General features: G+C 46.9%; 8 protein-coding genes across 8 annotated transcripts; 5 read left to right on the forward strand and 3 right to left on the reverse strand.

Moving 5' to 3' along the window:
* Positions 1-443: 443 nt before the first annotated feature.
* On the reverse strand, positions 444-752 carry EV420DRAFT_1567898 (uncharacterized protein). Its single transcript, XM_060474146.1, has one exon. The coding sequence runs from the start codon at positions 730-732 to the stop codon at positions 523-525; it is 210 nt and encodes a 69-aa protein (XP_060326266.1). The 5' UTR covers positions 733-752; the 3' UTR covers positions 444-522.
* On the reverse strand, positions 609-1,363 carry EV420DRAFT_1567900 (uncharacterized protein). The gene is made up of 2 exons (XM_060474147.1): positions 1,254-1,363; positions 609-1,143 (listed from the first exon to the last, which is right to left on the reverse strand). Exons 1-2 carry the CDS (start codon positions 1,337-1,339, stop codon positions 882-884), a joined length of 348 nt encoding a protein of 115 aa, XP_060326267.1. The 5' UTR covers positions 1,340-1,363; the 3' UTR covers positions 609-881.
* Positions 1,364-2,121: 758 nt separating this feature from the next.
* Positions 2,122-2,893, forward strand: EV420DRAFT_862286 (uncharacterized protein). The gene is made up of 2 exons (XM_060483776.1): positions 2,122-2,701; positions 2,751-2,893. The coding sequence occupies exons 1-2, from the start codon at positions 2,227-2,229 to the stop codon at positions 2,759-2,761; spliced, it is 486 nt and encodes a 161-aa protein (XP_060326268.1). The 5' UTR covers positions 2,122-2,226; the 3' UTR covers positions 2,762-2,893.
* On the forward strand, positions 2,780-3,121 carry EV420DRAFT_1275971 (uncharacterized protein; the record flags this gene model as incomplete). Its single annotated transcript, XM_060467932.1, has 1 exon — positions 2,780-3,121. A coding segment is annotated over one exon (342 nt), but the record flags the coding sequence as incomplete, so codon positions are not given.
* A 1,416-nt stretch (positions 3,122-4,537) lies between these two features.
* Positions 4,538-5,863, forward strand: EV420DRAFT_1275960 (uncharacterized protein; the record flags this gene model as incomplete). The annotated part of the gene is made up of 5 exons (XM_060467931.1): positions 4,538-4,835; positions 4,897-4,988; positions 5,051-5,141; positions 5,197-5,507; positions 5,588-5,863. The coding sequence occupies 5 exons, from the start codon at positions 4,538-4,540 to the stop codon at positions 5,861-5,863; spliced, it is 1,068 nt and encodes a 355-aa protein (XP_060326270.1).
* Positions 5,864-6,583: 720 nt separating this feature from the next.
* On the forward strand, positions 6,584-7,756 carry EV420DRAFT_1647599 (Alpha/Beta hydrolase protein; the record flags this gene model as incomplete). The annotated part of the gene is made up of 6 exons (XM_060478053.1): positions 6,584-6,726; positions 6,783-6,788; positions 6,847-6,876; positions 6,928-7,094; positions 7,147-7,453; positions 7,501-7,756. 6 exons carry the CDS (start codon positions 6,584-6,586, stop codon positions 7,754-7,756), a joined length of 909 nt encoding a protein of 302 aa, XP_060326271.1.
* Positions 7,757-12,537: 4,781 nt separating this feature from the next.
* On the forward strand, positions 12,538-13,536 carry EV420DRAFT_862797 (uncharacterized protein). The gene is made up of 4 exons (XM_060483779.1): positions 12,538-12,628; positions 12,686-12,828; positions 12,882-13,369; positions 13,435-13,536. The coding sequence occupies exons 2-3, from the start codon at positions 12,699-12,701 to the stop codon at positions 13,352-13,354; spliced, it is 603 nt and encodes a 200-aa protein (XP_060326272.1). The 5' UTR covers positions 12,538-12,628; positions 12,686-12,698; the 3' UTR covers positions 13,355-13,369; positions 13,435-13,536.
* A 2,427-nt stretch (positions 13,537-15,963) lies between these two features.
* Positions 15,964-17,059, reverse strand: EV420DRAFT_862763 (uncharacterized protein). The gene is made up of 4 exons (XM_060483778.1): positions 16,592-17,059; positions 16,515-16,532; positions 16,104-16,224; positions 15,964-16,053 (listed from the first exon to the last, which is right to left on the reverse strand). The coding sequence occupies exons 1-3, from the start codon at positions 16,922-16,924 to the stop codon at positions 16,162-16,164; spliced, it is 414 nt and encodes a 137-aa protein (XP_060326273.1). The 5' UTR covers positions 16,925-17,059; the 3' UTR covers positions 15,964-16,053; positions 16,104-16,161.
* Between the last annotated feature and the right edge of the window lie 583 nt (positions 17,060-17,642).

Below are 17,642 nucleotides of genomic sequence, written 5' to 3' on the forward strand. Positions count from 1 at the left end.
GTGCTCTTCTGTGCACAACACTTTGCTCAGCAACAATGAGTCTGACACCCCACAGGCTCATCCCAAAGCCAATCCAGTTCATCCTATGGCAAGATACGATCCATACATTCGAGCCGATATCAGCAGCCGCGTGTTCATGCCTGCAGATGATTTTTTCACCCAAATTCATCATCTTCCTCACGAGTGGCACACTAATAACGAGATGCAATCTCTTATTGCGACCATCAAAAACGATGCTACATTCAGAGCACACGTCAAGACCTATGTCGAACAATGCAATCCCAAGTCTGGGCTGATGTTTGATTGTGCGTTCGATGTTCTAGGTGCCACTGAAAAGGACTGTGGATTGGACCCTGATGCGAAACCTGTCGACAGTGGTTCTCAAGATATCCCTGATAGCTGGAGCGTTCTTCGTTCGATACTTAGTTCAGGAAACTTGCTTGACTAGTGGGGTGAGGGCCAACGCATCTGCGTGGCATGTCCGAGTCCTATGAATTTTCTTTCCATCGGGCACACCAGTTTTCATATATTGGCCTGCCTGTATATGAACATGTCACGGTCTTTGCCCGTCTTGTCTCGCATCATGTTGACGTCGTCAATATGACCTTCATGTAGCGAATGTCTACCTAATACAATGCCGTCGTTAAACCATACTTGGTTCTCTGCATCTACAAATCGCGCGGTGAAGTGTCGCGCTCCATAATAAACAATACCAGCCAACCGAGGCCACATATGTTCAGGATAGGCGACATAGTGGAAGCGCGATACTCCATCGTATTTGTGAAGTGCTGAGGAGACCACATAAGGATGAAAATGATATTGCGACCACACTACGGTAAGCCACGAGCAATGAACAAATAAACACACAAATTAACATTATTTCAGAACACTGCGAAGAACAAGAGTGTTGCGAGCGACAAGGACCCACAACGCACGCCGAAGATGAAACGACGAATCGGGTTCGAGTACGAAGAGGAAGAGATAGAGATGGGAGGCAAGCACAGGAGAGAGACGGTAAGGTACAAAGCAGAAGGGGAAGAGGCGGAGGCGGAGGCACATTTCGAAGGAGAGAAAGAAAGAGATATTGGAATGACAGAGTAAGCTACGTGGAAATAGACGAAGTAGAGATGACGAATGAGCTGACTTATGGGGCGATGAGGAAGAATAGAAAGAAACGACGAGAATATAAGAGAGAAAGACGGAAAAAGAAAGCAAAAAAAGAAAGTCGAATGAGAAGAAAGAAAGAAAGAAACCGGGGGGAAGAGGAAGAAAGCGAGTATGTGAAACAGTGGAAGCAAAACGGAAAGTAACGGGTCAGGCAAGCGGATAAAGACGGCATTGAATAGAAATATTCCCACGGTAAGGCCAGGTAGGCGAGTCGGCAAAACCCGATAAGGTTTGATACCTCGAATAGATTTTCCCACGATAATTCAAACTGGCATAATAACCGATACCTATATTCATAGGACTCGGAATGCTATCCAGGATAATGGCCCTGAGAATAAAGTCTCGTGGGTTCAAAATATGCGTTGTCAGAAATTCAGGCCCGATGAGTGCTATCTCGACGAGGGATCCGATGCTATCTATCGCGTTCTTATGGCTAGTAAGCCTCATATCTTCTTTCAGACGTTCATTTAAAATATATCTCGGTATCCAGATGGCAAGGATCCCCGAGTAAAAGTGCGACGCAAACCTACTTTGCACTGGGACCCTGCGGGCATCTTACACCCCTACTGGTCCTCCGGCTCCAGCTCAGGGTCAGACGGTGACGACAATTCTCGTGTCCGTTCCAAACTTCCCCGTACTGGTGTGGCCCGCGACGTTGCGGCTGCCAGGAAGGCAGCAGCATTTTCGGAAGAGGAAGAAGCGCAACGGGAAGAAATAACAAAGGCCCGCCAAAACATGCAACTCCAGTGTGGTCGTTACGCCCTCGAAATTCTGTCTGGCGCCGACTTTCGAACGCAATGTATCGGTGCGCTCATTGCGGGGGGACGCATTCAACTACTCTACTATGATCGCTCCGTCATCATTGTGTGCAAACCGGTTGTTATCTTTGAACAGGAGGGTGCTGACGTTACGGACGCGTTCGTGGCAATGCTCATCGGATTGGGTCGCCTTTCTCTCAAGCAGCGAGGCATCCAAGAGCAATTTTACAACGACAAGGTGATCATCGAGAATTACATGAATAGATGTGGTGATCCCAACGCCGTCTGAGTCGTTGGAGTAATGCTCAGGTTGGTTAAAGGGGATGAAAAGGTCGAGGTCACCCTTGGCTGTATTATATCGCGTCATCCTAGCATCATCGGTCGAGACACTTGCGTAGTCGAGGCAACGTCGGAGCATGAGGAGTGGAAGGGTAAACAACTGATTGTCAAGATCAGTTGGCCGGACATCTGCCGAACATCTGAAACAGATTTTGTGGGAAAAGCTCGAGAGAAGGCTCGAAATATGACGCAAGGCAAAAGGCCAGAATGGGCCCTAAATCACTTGCCGGACATTCTCCTCTCCCAAGACTTCGGCTATGACATAAAGTCTACTCAGACGAACCTGGTAGATTTCTTCGCAAAGACCATGTTTGCAGACAAGAAATTTGAGTACGAGGGACGTGTGTGTCGAATCGCTGTCCAAGAGAAACTGTATTCCTTCGACGAACTGCAGACGCCTCAAGAGTATGCTCAGGTCTTCTTCGATATTTTGCAGAGTACGTACATTATTCTTCTTTTCTGAATGATTTCTGACTGCCGCTGTAGTTCACAAATGACTCTATGATCACCCGGGAATTATCCACCGGGATACTAGCAAAAGCAACATTATGTGGCGCCGGACCATCGATGGTCATCTACGCGGGGTCCTTAACGATTTCGATTTCTCCTCCTTCCGAGATGACACTGCTTCCTTGCTTCAGCGTGTCAGCACTCGACCTTACATGGTGTATTTACTCTTCGAAAACGAGTATGTCGAGGATCCACCGCCTACTAAACACCTTTATCGCCACGATGTGGAATCCATTTTCTATGTCATCCTTCTACTTTGTTGTCATTACCAGCTCGACATTACACAGGAATCTTCCGAATGTGCGATTCCAGTACGCACAAAGGTCGATTCCAAGTTCGACGAATAGTTTGAACCTGATCCTCATAACATATTGGAGACAAGAAAATTTAGTGTTTTCGGGGTGTTGAATGCCCACGTTAGTCCAAAAGTAAATAGCGGCTTCGCCGATTTTCAGCCTTGGATCACCGGTCTTTACCTTCAGTTTAAGCGGGGGTTTCTTTTCGCTATGGGACATGATTCACGCCAAGATCGAGAAGAGGAAGGATTAGCTCGGGAGCCCTTTGACGATGAAACTCTACAGGGCTGTGTTTCTTACTCGGTCCTCGTCAATATCTGTAGTAAATTTGTTGGTTCCACTCTTGTAGTACACAATGCAGCTCGCTTAGTACTAGATCATCGTAGCTGTAAGCTCATGCCTGTAGCCTTCCTATTATTTTTGTGATCAAATATGCTGATGGTGAGGTAGGGATGTGCACCGTAACCGTATTGTACGGTTGGACGGCTAAGGGCTTCCATGTACGGTATACGCACCGAAGCCATGAGCTCTTCAGGAAATACCGTACTGTACGGCCGTCGACGGCCGTAATTCGTGTGGCAGTGCTTTCAGACTTTCAAGCATCTCTGTGAGCTCCATATCTACGTTCCAATACAAGGAAAGGTGGCTGACCTTTGTATTAATTAATGTTCTAGTTTTCAAAGCATTCCGGCTCGAATTCACACTTGCAGGACCCTATGACGCCATAGTTGAGTCTCTCACCGCTTTTCCCAGCACTCTAACATATTGATTTCTAGGTCGAGGTTTGATCAGAGCATATCAGCTTGGTTATTATGCTAATATATTACATATTGAGCACTGAACCAGCATATATTTGAGTGGTAAACTCACCAGGACCAATACAGCCGTAATTGTACGGACCGACACCGACAGTAGAACTTTACGGTATACGGTTCGGTTACGGACGGTGCGCATCCCTATGGTGAGGATCACAATGGTCTGACCTGGTCAGCACTCCCAGTTGGCTGCCATAGGACATTCAGTGTACCTATCTCGTCTTTTAGCTCAAAGAGACTGGTCAAACTTGAAATAGCAATTCAAATATCTGCTTCGAACTAGTTCCTTAAGGACATGATGGGACATGAGGTCGGCAACATGCTTTTACAAGGAGTTAGGGCTTTCCGTGCACAGCTGACCCCGGACGATTACTACCGATAAGGCATACAAACTAGCGAGAAGGATATATATATTACTATTAGGTGCAGTACTGAGCATCTCGAGATCTCGATGTTACACAGCACGGTACTTGGCGCGTGAGCAGTGATTGATCAGCCGGAAGTAATATTACACCTTCAGGCACAGTGATGCCCTAGCATTCATTCGGTTAAGTTGCGGCTCACTCTCGGTACTTCGCGTCTTCGCTGCCTAGATGCTTCAGGCTCATATAAATTATGTCTATGCAAGTATCTATAGTTTGTGATCGACACCATGCCTTCTCTCGACCCCAGCTGGACTCCGAGCGAATCCCCCAACGTCCTTTTCAGTGAGCGATCCTGGTTCGCAGGGATCTTCATCACCGCAGTAGCTTATGGAGCGGCACTCACCCTTGCTGTACAATGCTTCAGTCTACTCCTTCGTTCCATGAACTCTAGCAACTACAAGAAAAACCTGTTTTGGATCATCTACGTGTCTCTGCTATTTATCTGTGCTACGCTGTACGCGGCGGCCGGTGCTAAAATCAACGAATTGGCATTCATAGATTACCATCTCTATCCTGGTGGTCCCTGTAAGCTAATACTATTTCTGCACCATTCGACTAGTTACTGAACCTAAATCTCACATTCTAGCCGCATTCGAGTACGACTATTTTTGGCTGCCTGTGAACGCCATGGGCAATGTATTCTTCATCATTGCCAACTGGCTTTCAGACGCTGTTGTGGTACGTATTGATAACTTCCCCAAATATCCATGCCCAAATCTCACAGTATGAGCGTGTTTTAGGTATGGCGATGTGTCATTATATACGCAGACTCTGGATATCCACGATGGGTGATACTTGCTTTTCCTGTCCTGGCTTATCTCGCATCTTTCAGTATCGCCAATTTCCCTTCATCGTGAAACTTAGACTTATATATATGCATCTCTAGCGCTCAGTCTCATGTGGCTTATTCAAGTCTGTAACCCTAACTATTCACTCTGGGTCTTCAAGAGCGTTAACTTTACGACCCCTTTCCTCTATGTGTCTTTGGCGATCAACATCGTCATGACCCTAGCTATTGTTTCGCGCCTAATGATGTATCGATGGAGAATCTCGAGGATCATGGGGAAGCAATACGGAAATCACTATACCAATTTGGTGACTATGCTTATAGAGTCCACAATGCTTTACGCCGTGTTCTCGATGCTGAGCATCATTCCCTTCTCCTTGAAACACCCGATTCAGAATGTATTCATCCAGGTCTTCTCCGAGGCACAGGCAAGCGCTCAACCGTGTTTCTCCCGTGTTTATCTCACCATTTTCAATGCTTTACTCTCTAGATTGTTTCAACATTGATGATAATCTTTCGGGTTGCATCAGGCCAGGCTTGGTCCTCAGACACTGCCACATCTCTGTTCTCCTCGCCGTCACTGACGTCTGAGGATGCTGAGATGCATGGCGGCCATCCAAAGATTCAATTTGTTGATCCATGCACGTCTACCGATACGAATGGAGACAGCGATTCTACCTTGATTACCTTGAATAGGCAAAAAGGCGATACAAATGAGAAGAAACCAGTTCACGATGAGAATGATGATGCATCGGGGAATGCATAAATTGTGCGCCTGTTTTCGTGAGCTTGAAAATTGCCGCTAGGCGTCTCACGCTTTTTTTCTTACTATCTTTCTTCCACGTTGTGATATTGTTGTGTCCATCTTTTCAATACGCCCGCAGTGTGTCTTTTTGTCGCAGAGAATCCCACGGACCTTCACCGTCTTGACGAAATCAGTAGTACTATGTTCAATGGTACATAACTCAGTTAGCCGCTGTAACCTTCTTTCTATGTCTAGTTATGTACATGTTCATATAACGTATGGCCCCTGAGCGTCTGCACTGGGGATCAGCCGGCACTTGCATATGCCATACAAGATATACTGTAACTTACATAAAGAGTAGAGGTTGTTCTTCCCACTGTGTCAGCGTTCACATGGAAGGAACAGCAATGAGTTAGCTTTTGTTATTATAGATAGGCGCCAGGGACACTTCGTATCTGTCATTGGTCACTCATGTCTATTATAAGATATGTTATCGAAACTACCTTTCGTGCCCGGTTCCCTACGTCGGCTCATCACGAGAACAAGATCCATGCAATATGTGTACCTGGACTGAGTTATCTGAAACACAGGCGAACTGTTCTGGTTCTTAGCAATGGTTCAGCGGCTGTGGCAGGATGCACTCATTATATTATGAACCATCTATATCCAATCAGGATCGGGAGGACACTACTATAAAATGGACCACTGACCAGGATATTTCAAGACTACCCACAGTATATCATGTCCCTCGAAACTACTGGCCTAGCGGATTTCAAAGTAGGCAATGAGACGTATCAGACGTGGTATAAGATCATCGGCGACCTTGAATCTGGAAAACCGCCTCTCGTCACTCTTCATGGAGGACCAGGCTTTACACACGAGTAGTAAGTTCCTAAGTCGCTTCTGTAGTCGTCTTGCTGAAATCGAATGTGACGAACAGTATGCTGTAGGTTGAATTACCTTCGGACGAATACTCTAATATCTGACAGGACTAATACCTACAGCGTCCATAAGGATTTGACGGAATCTGCTGGGTTCGTCTTTTTCATGCTCACCTTTGCAGTTTGGCTGAATCGGGGCCTCAGAATACCCATCGTAGCGTATGATCAGATTGGGAACGGAAAGTCGACGCATTTACGTGATGCCCCCAAAGAATTCTGGACACCAGAGTTTTTCATGGACGAGCTCGAGAATCTTCTTAACCATCTAGGCATCTCTGAGTGCTTCGACTTAGTCGGTCAATCATGGGGAGGTGTGTCAGATATCGAAAACTCATGCACGGGTCGAAAACTCATCCGGGCTAGGAATGCTGGCTGGGCAATACGCAGCTACTCGTTCACCCAAGGGCTTGCGTCGCTTGGTGATCCTCAATTCGCCAGCATCGATGGAACTCTACGAGATAGGGACCAATGCCCTTTTAGAAGAGTTCCCAAAGGATTTTGTAGCCATGCTGCGGAAACATGAAAAAGAGGGTACAACTAATTCAAAGGAGTATGAGGATGGAATGATGGTGTTCATGAAGAAACACGTTTGTACGCTGGATCCGTGGCCTGAAGATGTCATGGCATCATTTGAATCGTTTGGAAAAAATCCTACCGTTTACCACACAATGTAAGTCTTCGTTCAATTGACTTGTCACGATTAATGAGATTCTCAAGGCTGGGACCGTCGGAGTTTAATGTAACCGGAACTCTGAAGACGTGGTCCATTGTCGATGTTCTTCACAAGATCATGTATCCCACGTTAATCATCAGCGCGCCCAACGATGAAGTACAAGATATCGCCGTCATGCCGTGGTTCTTAAGGGTTCCTAAAATCAAGTGGTTGGAGCTCTCCAACAGTACACATCTAGGACTGTATGAAGAAAAAGACCGGCATGTGTCTCTTTCAGAGAGTCAAGCACACAAGAACTAACTGGAAAATGTTAGATACCTTCACGCCCTCAAAGAATTCCTTGAAGCGGCTGCCTGAAGCCTTACAGGTTTTAATACGATGTTTCTGTAGAAACTAGGTACTAATTCAATCCTGTATTCCTCAGCTGCTTGAAATTCCTTGGAGAAATGATGCGATTACGCACAAGTTACGATGGCGTATCGGGACCTGATACTTGCAAGCTTGCACATCTTGGATCCTTGAAACAGTTCATCTTGGAGGACATAGGATGCTCCAATAACATGAGTAAAGTTCGGAGTCGGAGGAGAGAAACACATTGATGCACCTTCACGCACACACTGTCCTGATCATTGCCTGGCCACACCCTGTGTGACTCATATGGTTCTGAAATTGTTCATCCTGGTAGGCTGAGTACTATGCTGAGGGAACGCCTCTGTGTTCTACATGCTGTTTTATCATAGCGCCGTTCCAGCAGAGAAATAGATGAAAGATACTGTGGTTAAGAGGTGCGTGAGATGGCTCACCAGTCTAGTCGGTACAAGGGCGGTCTGTAGACTTGGTAATTATGTAGCGTTGAAGGTCTCGGCGAACAGTGCATTTTGGTTGAATCCAAGATTCTTCGGAGTCATCGGGTCTACCCGGGCCGCTACCTGATATGACGTGCGACGTTTCACACGCTCCCATTGGCAAGCTATTTTTTTCTGCCACGATGTCATTCATTTCCGTCAAGACAGTTTCGACTCTCCCAAGCTTCCAGGTGATGTTTGAACTTGTGAGTCAATCTGATACTGACACCTCTAGAAGATATTTACCTTTTATCTTAGCGGACTTTTTCGGAAGCTCTACATGAAGACGAAATTTTTGAAGATCTCACGGCGACTGAACTCAAGCAAGGAAGAATGTACAACCAGACACGAAGAAGACATAGCTTCTCGTAAGCAGGTGTACCAGGTTTGCGCCGAAATTATGTACCACCATCTGAGTATGACCCGACAAGCATACACGATGGGCTCGGATTTGAGACTGCAGGAGCCTTCCGCCGGTCCTCTAAATGTGTTTGGTACAGTCGGTGAGCCTTTCTACCCCGATGTTGAACTCGATGCTATCCTATACATTTATCAAAGGTTTTTGGAGTCAGTTGGTGGACGAGCGCGTGCAAGAGCTCCTAGCTACCCTGCCAGCTCTGGATATGCTCCCTCGAGACCTTACCTCGACTTCGAGCACAATGCGTCTCTTCACGTACGATCAGTACCCTTGTCGAAAAAATAGGACCACTGTTCCACTGGTCGGTGTGGATCTATCCTTCGATGGAACTAACTCAAGACCCGGAGAGTGTGAAATTTTCCCGGTTTATGTCCATAGTTGATAGCTGGGACATATCGATTACGCTAAGGAGACGAGTCGGGAAAAGCTTACAAACCTCTACGACATCAGACTCTTTCACATTTTGCAATGCCGAAACTATACTAAGTAAACTAATGGTGGGTGTTAGGTTAAGATATACCCGTTCGGCTCAGTTACTCAGGCTGCGATGATAGTGGCGGTCTGCCTTTAGCTAACACGCCATAGTGCTGGTCCCCTCTCTTGGACCCTGCGATAAGGTTCTAGTGTCATAAGTGCCTGATCTCATTCTGCAATGAATACTTTCTGTTAAAATTCAGATGCGGATATTGGTTCGGCGGTTTCGTAGAAGAAGTCTGGATATCCACGATGGGCGATATCGGTTAAGTTTAATATTCCTGTTCTGGTTTGACTCGCATCTTTTAGGACATCGATTTCCCTTTGCCGCGAAACTTAGCGCTCAGTCTCATGTGCTTAATCGTGTTTCTCTCGCGTTCATCTCACTGTCTTTGCTCTCCCACACTCATGGCTCGGTCGATCACTTACGGATTGCATCAGTGGCCCGGCTTGGTCCATAGACGCTGCTCTCCTCACCGACGCCGAAAGTGTTGTCAGGCATCCAAAGAGATTCGATTTTGCGGATCCATACGTATCAGCTGATAGGAATGGGGACAGCGATTCCACCATGAATAGACGAATGGGTAATGCTGTCGAGAAGGATCTAGTTGACACTAGGAATGATGACGCTTCGGGGAATGAATTAGAATTGCGCGTCTCTTTTAGCGCTTGTGGGTGCTTCACATTTTTCCCCCTTACTATCTTCTACTCATGTTGTTGATATTATGGTGTCGTATGCCTGTAGTATGTACCGTGATCTCAGGATCATTAGTACAACGTTTGATGATAATTCACTTGGTCACTGCGACCATTTTCGCTATTTTTAGTACAAGGATGTATTGTCCCTGCGCGCCTCTGCAATGAGGATTAGTCGGTTCGTGCATATGCCATACTAGATACTCACACAGAAGCGAAAGAGGTTCCTGTTCCTTGATATTCTACTATGTGGGACCCATCGAGAGAACAAGGTCCAAGCAACATGTGCACCTTCATGAGATTTGAAGCGCTGGGGTACTTTTATGGTCCTTGGAAACGACCGAACTGTAGTACTTCCTTAGCGGACTCATCAGCTCTCACAGGCAATCACAGCATAGTAAACAGCACCTATTCTGAGTTTCTAACCATATGAAAGCTTCTCACCCTGGTTCATGAGACCTATAAACGCAAAGTGCTATATCACCGGTGATAGCACATCCGACTTGAACCAATGTTGTATCATTCAATATCAAACAGAGTAGAAGAGTCCATCGTCTCCTTTTTGAAAAAATACGGGTGGACGAAAATTCCGTGACATGAGAGAAACTAGGACGCGTAGACGCGCGTTTAACCGTTTTATCAACGAATAGTACCGTTCAATTCAACCAGGCTTTCCGGGGCACAGCTGCCGCATGAGTACTTCTTCTCGGATTCGAGGTTTGATTAGGCGAGACCCAATGTGAAGAAAGAGACAGTAGGGGGGAGCTAAAGCTTTCGGAATGATAGGTAGGTCACTTCCAGCTAAGTGGCCATGTTCGAAGCCTCGTTGGAAGATGGTTCTCGACCTGTATGTCTTTGGCCAAGGAAAAAGAGTACGATGGAAAAGAGGGTGGCGTCTAAGGGGAAGACGCCAGCACGGTGCACGGTTGAAACGATCGTATGCGTTAAACGGAGAAGCGTGGCTAATAGCGGAAGGGTTGCCTCGGGTGGCGCCTGCAGGATGTCGATGAGGAGTTGACCGAACAAGAAGCAGAGGAACCAGGAGAGGACAATGTTTACAATGCCATCAGTGGTACCGTACCGGCGTGTCTTGACAATATCGCATGCGGTATCCCTCATTCAGCGATGCTGTAAGTAGTTTGTTCGGCCTCGTACAGACTTGTTTTGCTACGTGTTTGATAGAGTTAGCGCTCCTTGGCGTTTCGTCTCTCGAGTCTCGAAATTTTGCTCACTGCGAAGGGAAAGTCCAACATTTCCAGAAGGTAGTGACAGGACCTTGTGATCATTTGCGTGTTGTGACAGTGTACAGACAAGAACGTACACCATTACAAGCCTCGTGTAAAGCAGTGACTCATGTCCAAAACCTGAGGCCTGAGGCCTGATCCTTGCACATCAATGTGACATCCTAGTAAGTAGTTTTCTGCGGCGAACCGGTCCGAGCTTCCGAAGGTTGGTCTTTCCTTCTCACGCTCCACGTCTCTGTGATTCCAGAGGACACGAATGACGACGAGGAGATTTGAGCGGAGCCAGATAAATTTTTCGAGAGCAGGGCGTTATGCTGCGGCGCAGCATAGATAGCAAGGTCACTCGTACGCTGGTACTACCGCCTGACGCCCTGTCCATATACAGTGGATTCTCGTATGTGACGAATGGCCTGAGGGAACGCAACGGTGGCCTTCGGCATACAGCACTACTCAATATGGGTTTGTTCCCCATTTCAGGTCCTTTCACTGTCTCATTCCCTGAATAGAACCACATTACATGCATCGGTAGTACAGAAGACGAGCGCGACTGTGATACGAGTCATTGTCGTTGGGACACGACCATCCGAGAATGCTCTGAAAACTAGTGACATACCACAGCCTTCTGATGCACAGCATTTGTCGTTGAAGATGCGGGACATCATCTTCGTTCTTTTTTTCGCGCATTCATTACTTATATGTTGGACCGTCGATCTCTCCCTATCACCGGGCCCTGATTGTCTCATCTCTCTAGATGCTTGCTTAGTCTGTCGATTGCTTATCGTTTATGCCTATTATTTCGAGTGAGGGAGCATCAAGACAACTTGAGTTCTCGACCTCGAGCACTTTCTTCATGTAAAATCCTTCTCTTCCTTCGATTGACTGGCCGATGGTAGGAGTCATTCGAATGAGGTACAGGGTATAGCTGTCGTGCCGTGCTGTCGTAGCTTCTGAGAGCTCCTATGACTAAGTGTATCCGGCAAATCGTGTGCAGCGAAGGCTGTACGAGGAGAGGGTGAGTATATCCTTTGATTTTTGGCTAGGAAGCTAATGCTTCTTATAGGTATTTCCGTATCTTGAGGAACTTCGTGGAGTCCCGAGCATGTTTGTGCTTGGAATACGTCCATCCCGCTTGTTGCACGTCTACCAATGTGAATACAGTCTCATGCCGTGTTCAAGGCCAAATTGTCAACAGGTTCCTGTTGTGTCACAACCGGGGTCAGCCCACACCCCGTGTACGATGCGAACTAGAGTTAACAAATTCTAGGGGTCAGTCTACCCAGTTGCGAAAAGCGCCTGTAGGTTGATGAAGGGTCGCCAGATGCTTATAATGCAGTGCTCTTGGACAGGTTACGAATATCCCAGCGCTTAGCCTATACTATTGTTTATTATTCCCGTCAATCAATCGAGCGGTCTCAGACTCCCGCCTATCACCCAAGCTGTAGTTATCGTACCACCCGTAACAGATCAACGTACTGTGCTGGAGGAGAAGACTTCGGTGAGTACAAAAGCACTGTTCAAGTAGTGCGCGCGCTGAAGTAATCTCTCCCTGTAGTATCTTCACCATAATGCAGAAGAAAAGCTACTTGACCCTTATCATTGTTTTTCTCTTTGCAAGCGTCGCTATCAAAACTATTGCCGTGATGAAGTTTTCTTACATGATATCCAAGTTCTTAGCAGCAGAATATCCTCACTTCGGTAAGTGACGCAAAGGTTCTATGGCTTCTGCTAAGTGAACGATACGTCTTTAGCGTTTGTCGGAGGCAGTGTGCCCCAAGAGCTTCCCGGAAAGTACGGCGCAGCGACCATGGAGATAAAGCATCCGGACACGCATTACCCGTTGAACGATAATGACGCCTGGGCAGTCCTACTGTTGCCCCCAGATGAAGGCTTTATTCGACTTGGTCCGAAGGGCCGGCCCTTCGCCTTGTCGATGTACCATCAGCTCCATTGCCTGAACGCTCTCAGATACGCACACGTCGCAGCGCGACTCGGCCTAGTTGCTCATCCCGAAGACCGAGACATGTATCACGACAACCACTGTCTGAATTACATACGACAGGGACTGCTCTGTCGAGCAGATAATTCCTTGCCGCCCATTAACTCTTCAGCCGCTACCCAATACCGTTGCCAAGACTGGACAAAAGTCCGAAATTTTGTGAAACAGAACCGTGATGATTGGGATGGTGTTCCTCTGACTCACGCTTGGGAGGAACCGGACTGATACGTGTTGCAGATTGTAAGGCCCATCGTCGACTTTGATTTGATTTGCATCTGATGTTCTGGTCTCTTCCCTCTGTCCAGGCGCCAAGAGATTGTATACAGCTCATCTCTGATATATTTAATTAAGTACTATTCTGTGTTCCCGTGTTTCGTTTGAATCCAGAATACCTTACAGCTAGTTGATGAACCAATCCAACGGACCGTGCAATTTTATGATATTAGCAATGCGCGCTTTGACAATACAGCAATCCCTTCCCATGTCCTCCCCGCAAGAACAATACGCTCTCTTGGATTCAGCAGATGAAGGAGAGACAGCTAGACGAATTGTTCCTGCTTACGAGCCAAAGTATCTTGCTGCTTCTCTTCGCTCTCCTCTTACTGGATGCCTTACTGAGCATCTTCATCATTGCATGCTGCTGGAAGGCGTCAAATCTCCTTCAAGGTTGTCAGTATAGGGATATATCCCAGCTTCCTCGGCCAGATCCTTTCATCGGATTGTTCAATGCTTGATCAAGTGCGTCCACTACTCATCTGTACAATGTTCTGCGTGCTGAACACAGTAGTTAGACGAGGATTATGAATATTGTCGGAGAGGCTCTCACTCGTCGAACAACGTGCGCCAAACAATTTTATATGGACAAGTAATATGCTAATTTGATAGCGTTGGGTTAGTCGCCATGCCATTGTTTATAATTGCATCATGCCTGTACAGAATTCGTAGTATTACTGCTTTGATGATCTACAGACTTCGACTCTATAGGACTAGCGCTTGAGTGGTGAATAACACATAAGTAATCCGGCTGCTGAAATCCCGATACTGGACAGACAGTACTAAACCGTGCCGAGGCTACTGGACAGTGCGATTTCTATTTCGCGAATCCTCGTCCAATCATAGGCATCTGTGAAACTCTCCCAGGCCAGTTGAATCTATCTGAAATGCATTATCCATACCATGCAACGGCACACTGGGTTCCAACGTCATATCCGCCGTGCACAGAATGATCTGCCTCAAATAACCGAAAGCAGAACTGAGCCTCCTTCAGAAGAGGAAGGCGTCTCCGAACTGTTTGACCTGAGCGCGTATAAAAACAAATGCGCCCGGCGTATCGTGTCGAGGCAGGCGAGTTGTCGATACATCGATACATGGTATTCATTGGAGGTATCGCCGTCGGATGGAAAAATCGACTCCCAATCACGGTCAGATGTAAACTCGTAGTTGTGGTCATCAAAGCGCAACGCTACATGATCGGAGGAAGGCTCGAGAGTGTAAGCCTCCTTGCCATTGGTGGTGGGTTTCAAGTCTAAAAGGTTGATGGTTAGCTGGGGGAAATGCAGCAACATATAGGGAGGGAGGATTGCCATAATACGAGACAAAATTCAGTGGGGTAATTTCAATGACACTGAAAACCAATAAACCGTCCTAGTAAAATGACTATGGCGGCAAGAATGAGAAGGGCTGGGAAGACTTGGATTGGCATCTTAAGTGCGATCTATTCCGGTGTGAGAGCAAGGACCGTAGCAACAAGATAGAAAGGATAACGTACGTTCATGCCAAGGGATGGACTGGGAATAGCAAGGTCTGTGCTAGTCGATTCTATTTGAAAGGCTGTAGAAATGTGTATTAGGTTTCATATGTTCCAGCCATTGTAGTTGAGAAACACAGCGATAACTTGATGATCAGCGCCGCTGGAAACCTGGGTACGCCAGTGCGACCTGCGAAGACGACCGGTTAGTAGCGAAATCGTTAGTATAGCGACCGCGGCTTCCGTTACTCACTGAAAGACTTGCTCCGAGTCGGTCTTAATTTAACACTTGACATCTAGAGGTGTGATTACAGCCATGAATCAAGGGATCCGGAACCTGTGTTCACGCTGAAGCACTAGATGCACCAAGGATGCGCGTACTTGAAAACCGGCTGTTTTAGGGGCCCCGGAACACAGTTCTACCCGTGTAACACAGGAATATCATGCGGAGATGTTTACCAGGCCATTTCAATGCGATATGTATATATCAAGACGCCTCGACGAGTCCTGAACAGAAACCATCTGTCCCACAGAATGACTCTCCGGATCCTTCTCCATGAGTTCCTGCTGATTATGATAATTTTTGCTGTACTTACCGCTTCGATGCCGCTTCTCCGTGATGGTATGTCCCCAGTACATCTCTAGTCCGACGCTTGACTCTTCAGTTGAAGGTGCTTCTGAAACTTCTGCCTCGAAGTCTCCGCCATCTCAAGCAGTCATGCGTCGCGTTTGTGCGTGTAATGGTTGTCCCTATCGTGTTATGGGTCATTAAAATTTATGACAGTTGGTAAAGAGTCAGAGCCTACTGGTGTCCTGCCAGAGATCTGAATGTTGAATGCATGGGAGATTCCTCTTTCTGTACGTAAGCTCTCTTGTCCTGCCTCGTGTTCTAAACAGTGTACTGACGAGTAATGCATCAAGAGGAAGATGGATAGCGAAATATGAAAGTCTTCGACCTGTCGATAGTAATCTTGTATCATTGGATGGTGAATTCCATGAGACTGAGTACCCACCAGAATCCGTTACGTAGCTATCTGAGTTCCCTCCTTCTTTCGTATCTCTCTCATGCCGAATTTTACGTTACGACATCTCTATGTCTTTGTCGTTGACGACCATGCCTTCTCTCAACTCCGGTTGGACTCCGAACGAATTCCCGAGGGTCTTCTAAGTGAGTGATCTGTCAGTGTTCAGGAGAAGCAGTGAGTGGGCGTCTAGTTAATATCGTACGTAGCGCCAGGGACCATTTTCAGACTCGTGTATCCAGTACGGCATATCCAAGTACCGGCTAAATCCCTATGCATACTTGCGGTGACTTGGACATGCATATTGGTAATGGCATAAGCGGCGGCTGTGAATACAATAATATCAACAACATGAGAGGAAGATAGTAAGAGAAGAAAAAGAGAAGCGCCCAGCGGCAATTACAAGCGCTAAAACAGACGTACAATTTTAGGTGTTCCCCGAGGTAGTATTATTCCCAGAGAGACAAAGTTCTTCTCGCATCGCTTTTTCGTCTATTGAAGGTGGAAGTGCTGTCCCCATACGTATTAGCCCGACACCCTCGGGCTCGGCAAGAAAAATAGAGTGGAGACAGCGTCTGCGGACCAAGCCTGGCCTAATGCAACCCGAAAAACTCACATCATCAATGGAAACAGTCTGGAAAGCAAAGCAATTACAGTGAAATGAACACGGGAGAAACACGGTTAAGCGCTTACCTGTTTCTCTGAGAAGACCAGAATGAATGCATTCTGAATCGGGTGTTTCAAAGAGAAAGGAATGATGCACTGTGACAGCATCGAGAACACGGAGTAAAGCACTGCGGACTGTGTGAGCATAGTCGCCAAATTGGTGTAGTGGTTTCCGTATTTCTTCCCCGTGGTCCTGGAGATTCTCCATCGACTCGGCCAAGTTTCACGGTGAAGGGAAATCGACGCACTTGAAAGACGCGAGATAAACCAGAAGAGGAAATGCCAATACATATCACCCATCGTGGACATCCACAGCCCGCATACATGGTAACACATTGCCATACCTAAGAATATGTTCATACTGTAGGGAGTTGGGCACGGATATTCGGGGAAGCTGAGAATACATCACAGAACAGTGTCCGAAAGCCAGTTGACAACGGTGAAGTCATTGGACGTTCATTCCTCGCTTGATCGCACCGTTCGAGGATGTATCTTAGGATTTCGCTCTTCGCTGGGAAGGGAGTTCGTCACTGACCAGAAAACAGTACTACTCTGGATGTGAACATACCCTGGTACGCCAGAAAACCCAAGATGAGAGCGAAGTAAATCCCAGAGAGGCAGAAAAGATAATCGAGATCAATAGCACGAAAAAGATAAGCGAGAGACATAACGCCGCTGTAGAGCGAGTCAATTTCTCGGGAGGCGTAGCCACAAGAATGGTGTCGACAGTGTAGAGGATTCCCGTGATATGCAGACGGACGATCCTGCATAGAGGTCAGATGAGGGTAAAATTTTGAAAGAGTGGTTCCAAGTCTAAGTTCAGCGACTATTCAGCGATCAAACGCGACCCCGTCGCCTACTCACGTGATTATCTTGCTTCATTACCACCACTACCGTGCATACCGTGCTGACTCTCGAATTTCGTTGGCTAATAGCGTTTCGGCCTTCCTGTTCAAGGCGCTGGAAATAGAAGTGATACAGGGGAGCTGTACTTGGGCGGCGCCTTCACTGTCGACATCAAAGGCTTGCTTGCTGGGCACTTTTGTCAACGACGGACTGGTACCTCCTGGGAGAGTAT

The sequence above is a fragment of the Desarmillaria tabescens genome (assembly GCF_030435595.1).
Source record: "Desarmillaria tabescens strain CCBAS 213 chromosome Unknown EV420scaffold_43, whole genome shotgun sequence".
Classification (NCBI taxonomy): domain Eukaryota; kingdom Fungi; phylum Basidiomycota; class Agaricomycetes; order Agaricales; family Physalacriaceae; genus Desarmillaria; species Desarmillaria tabescens.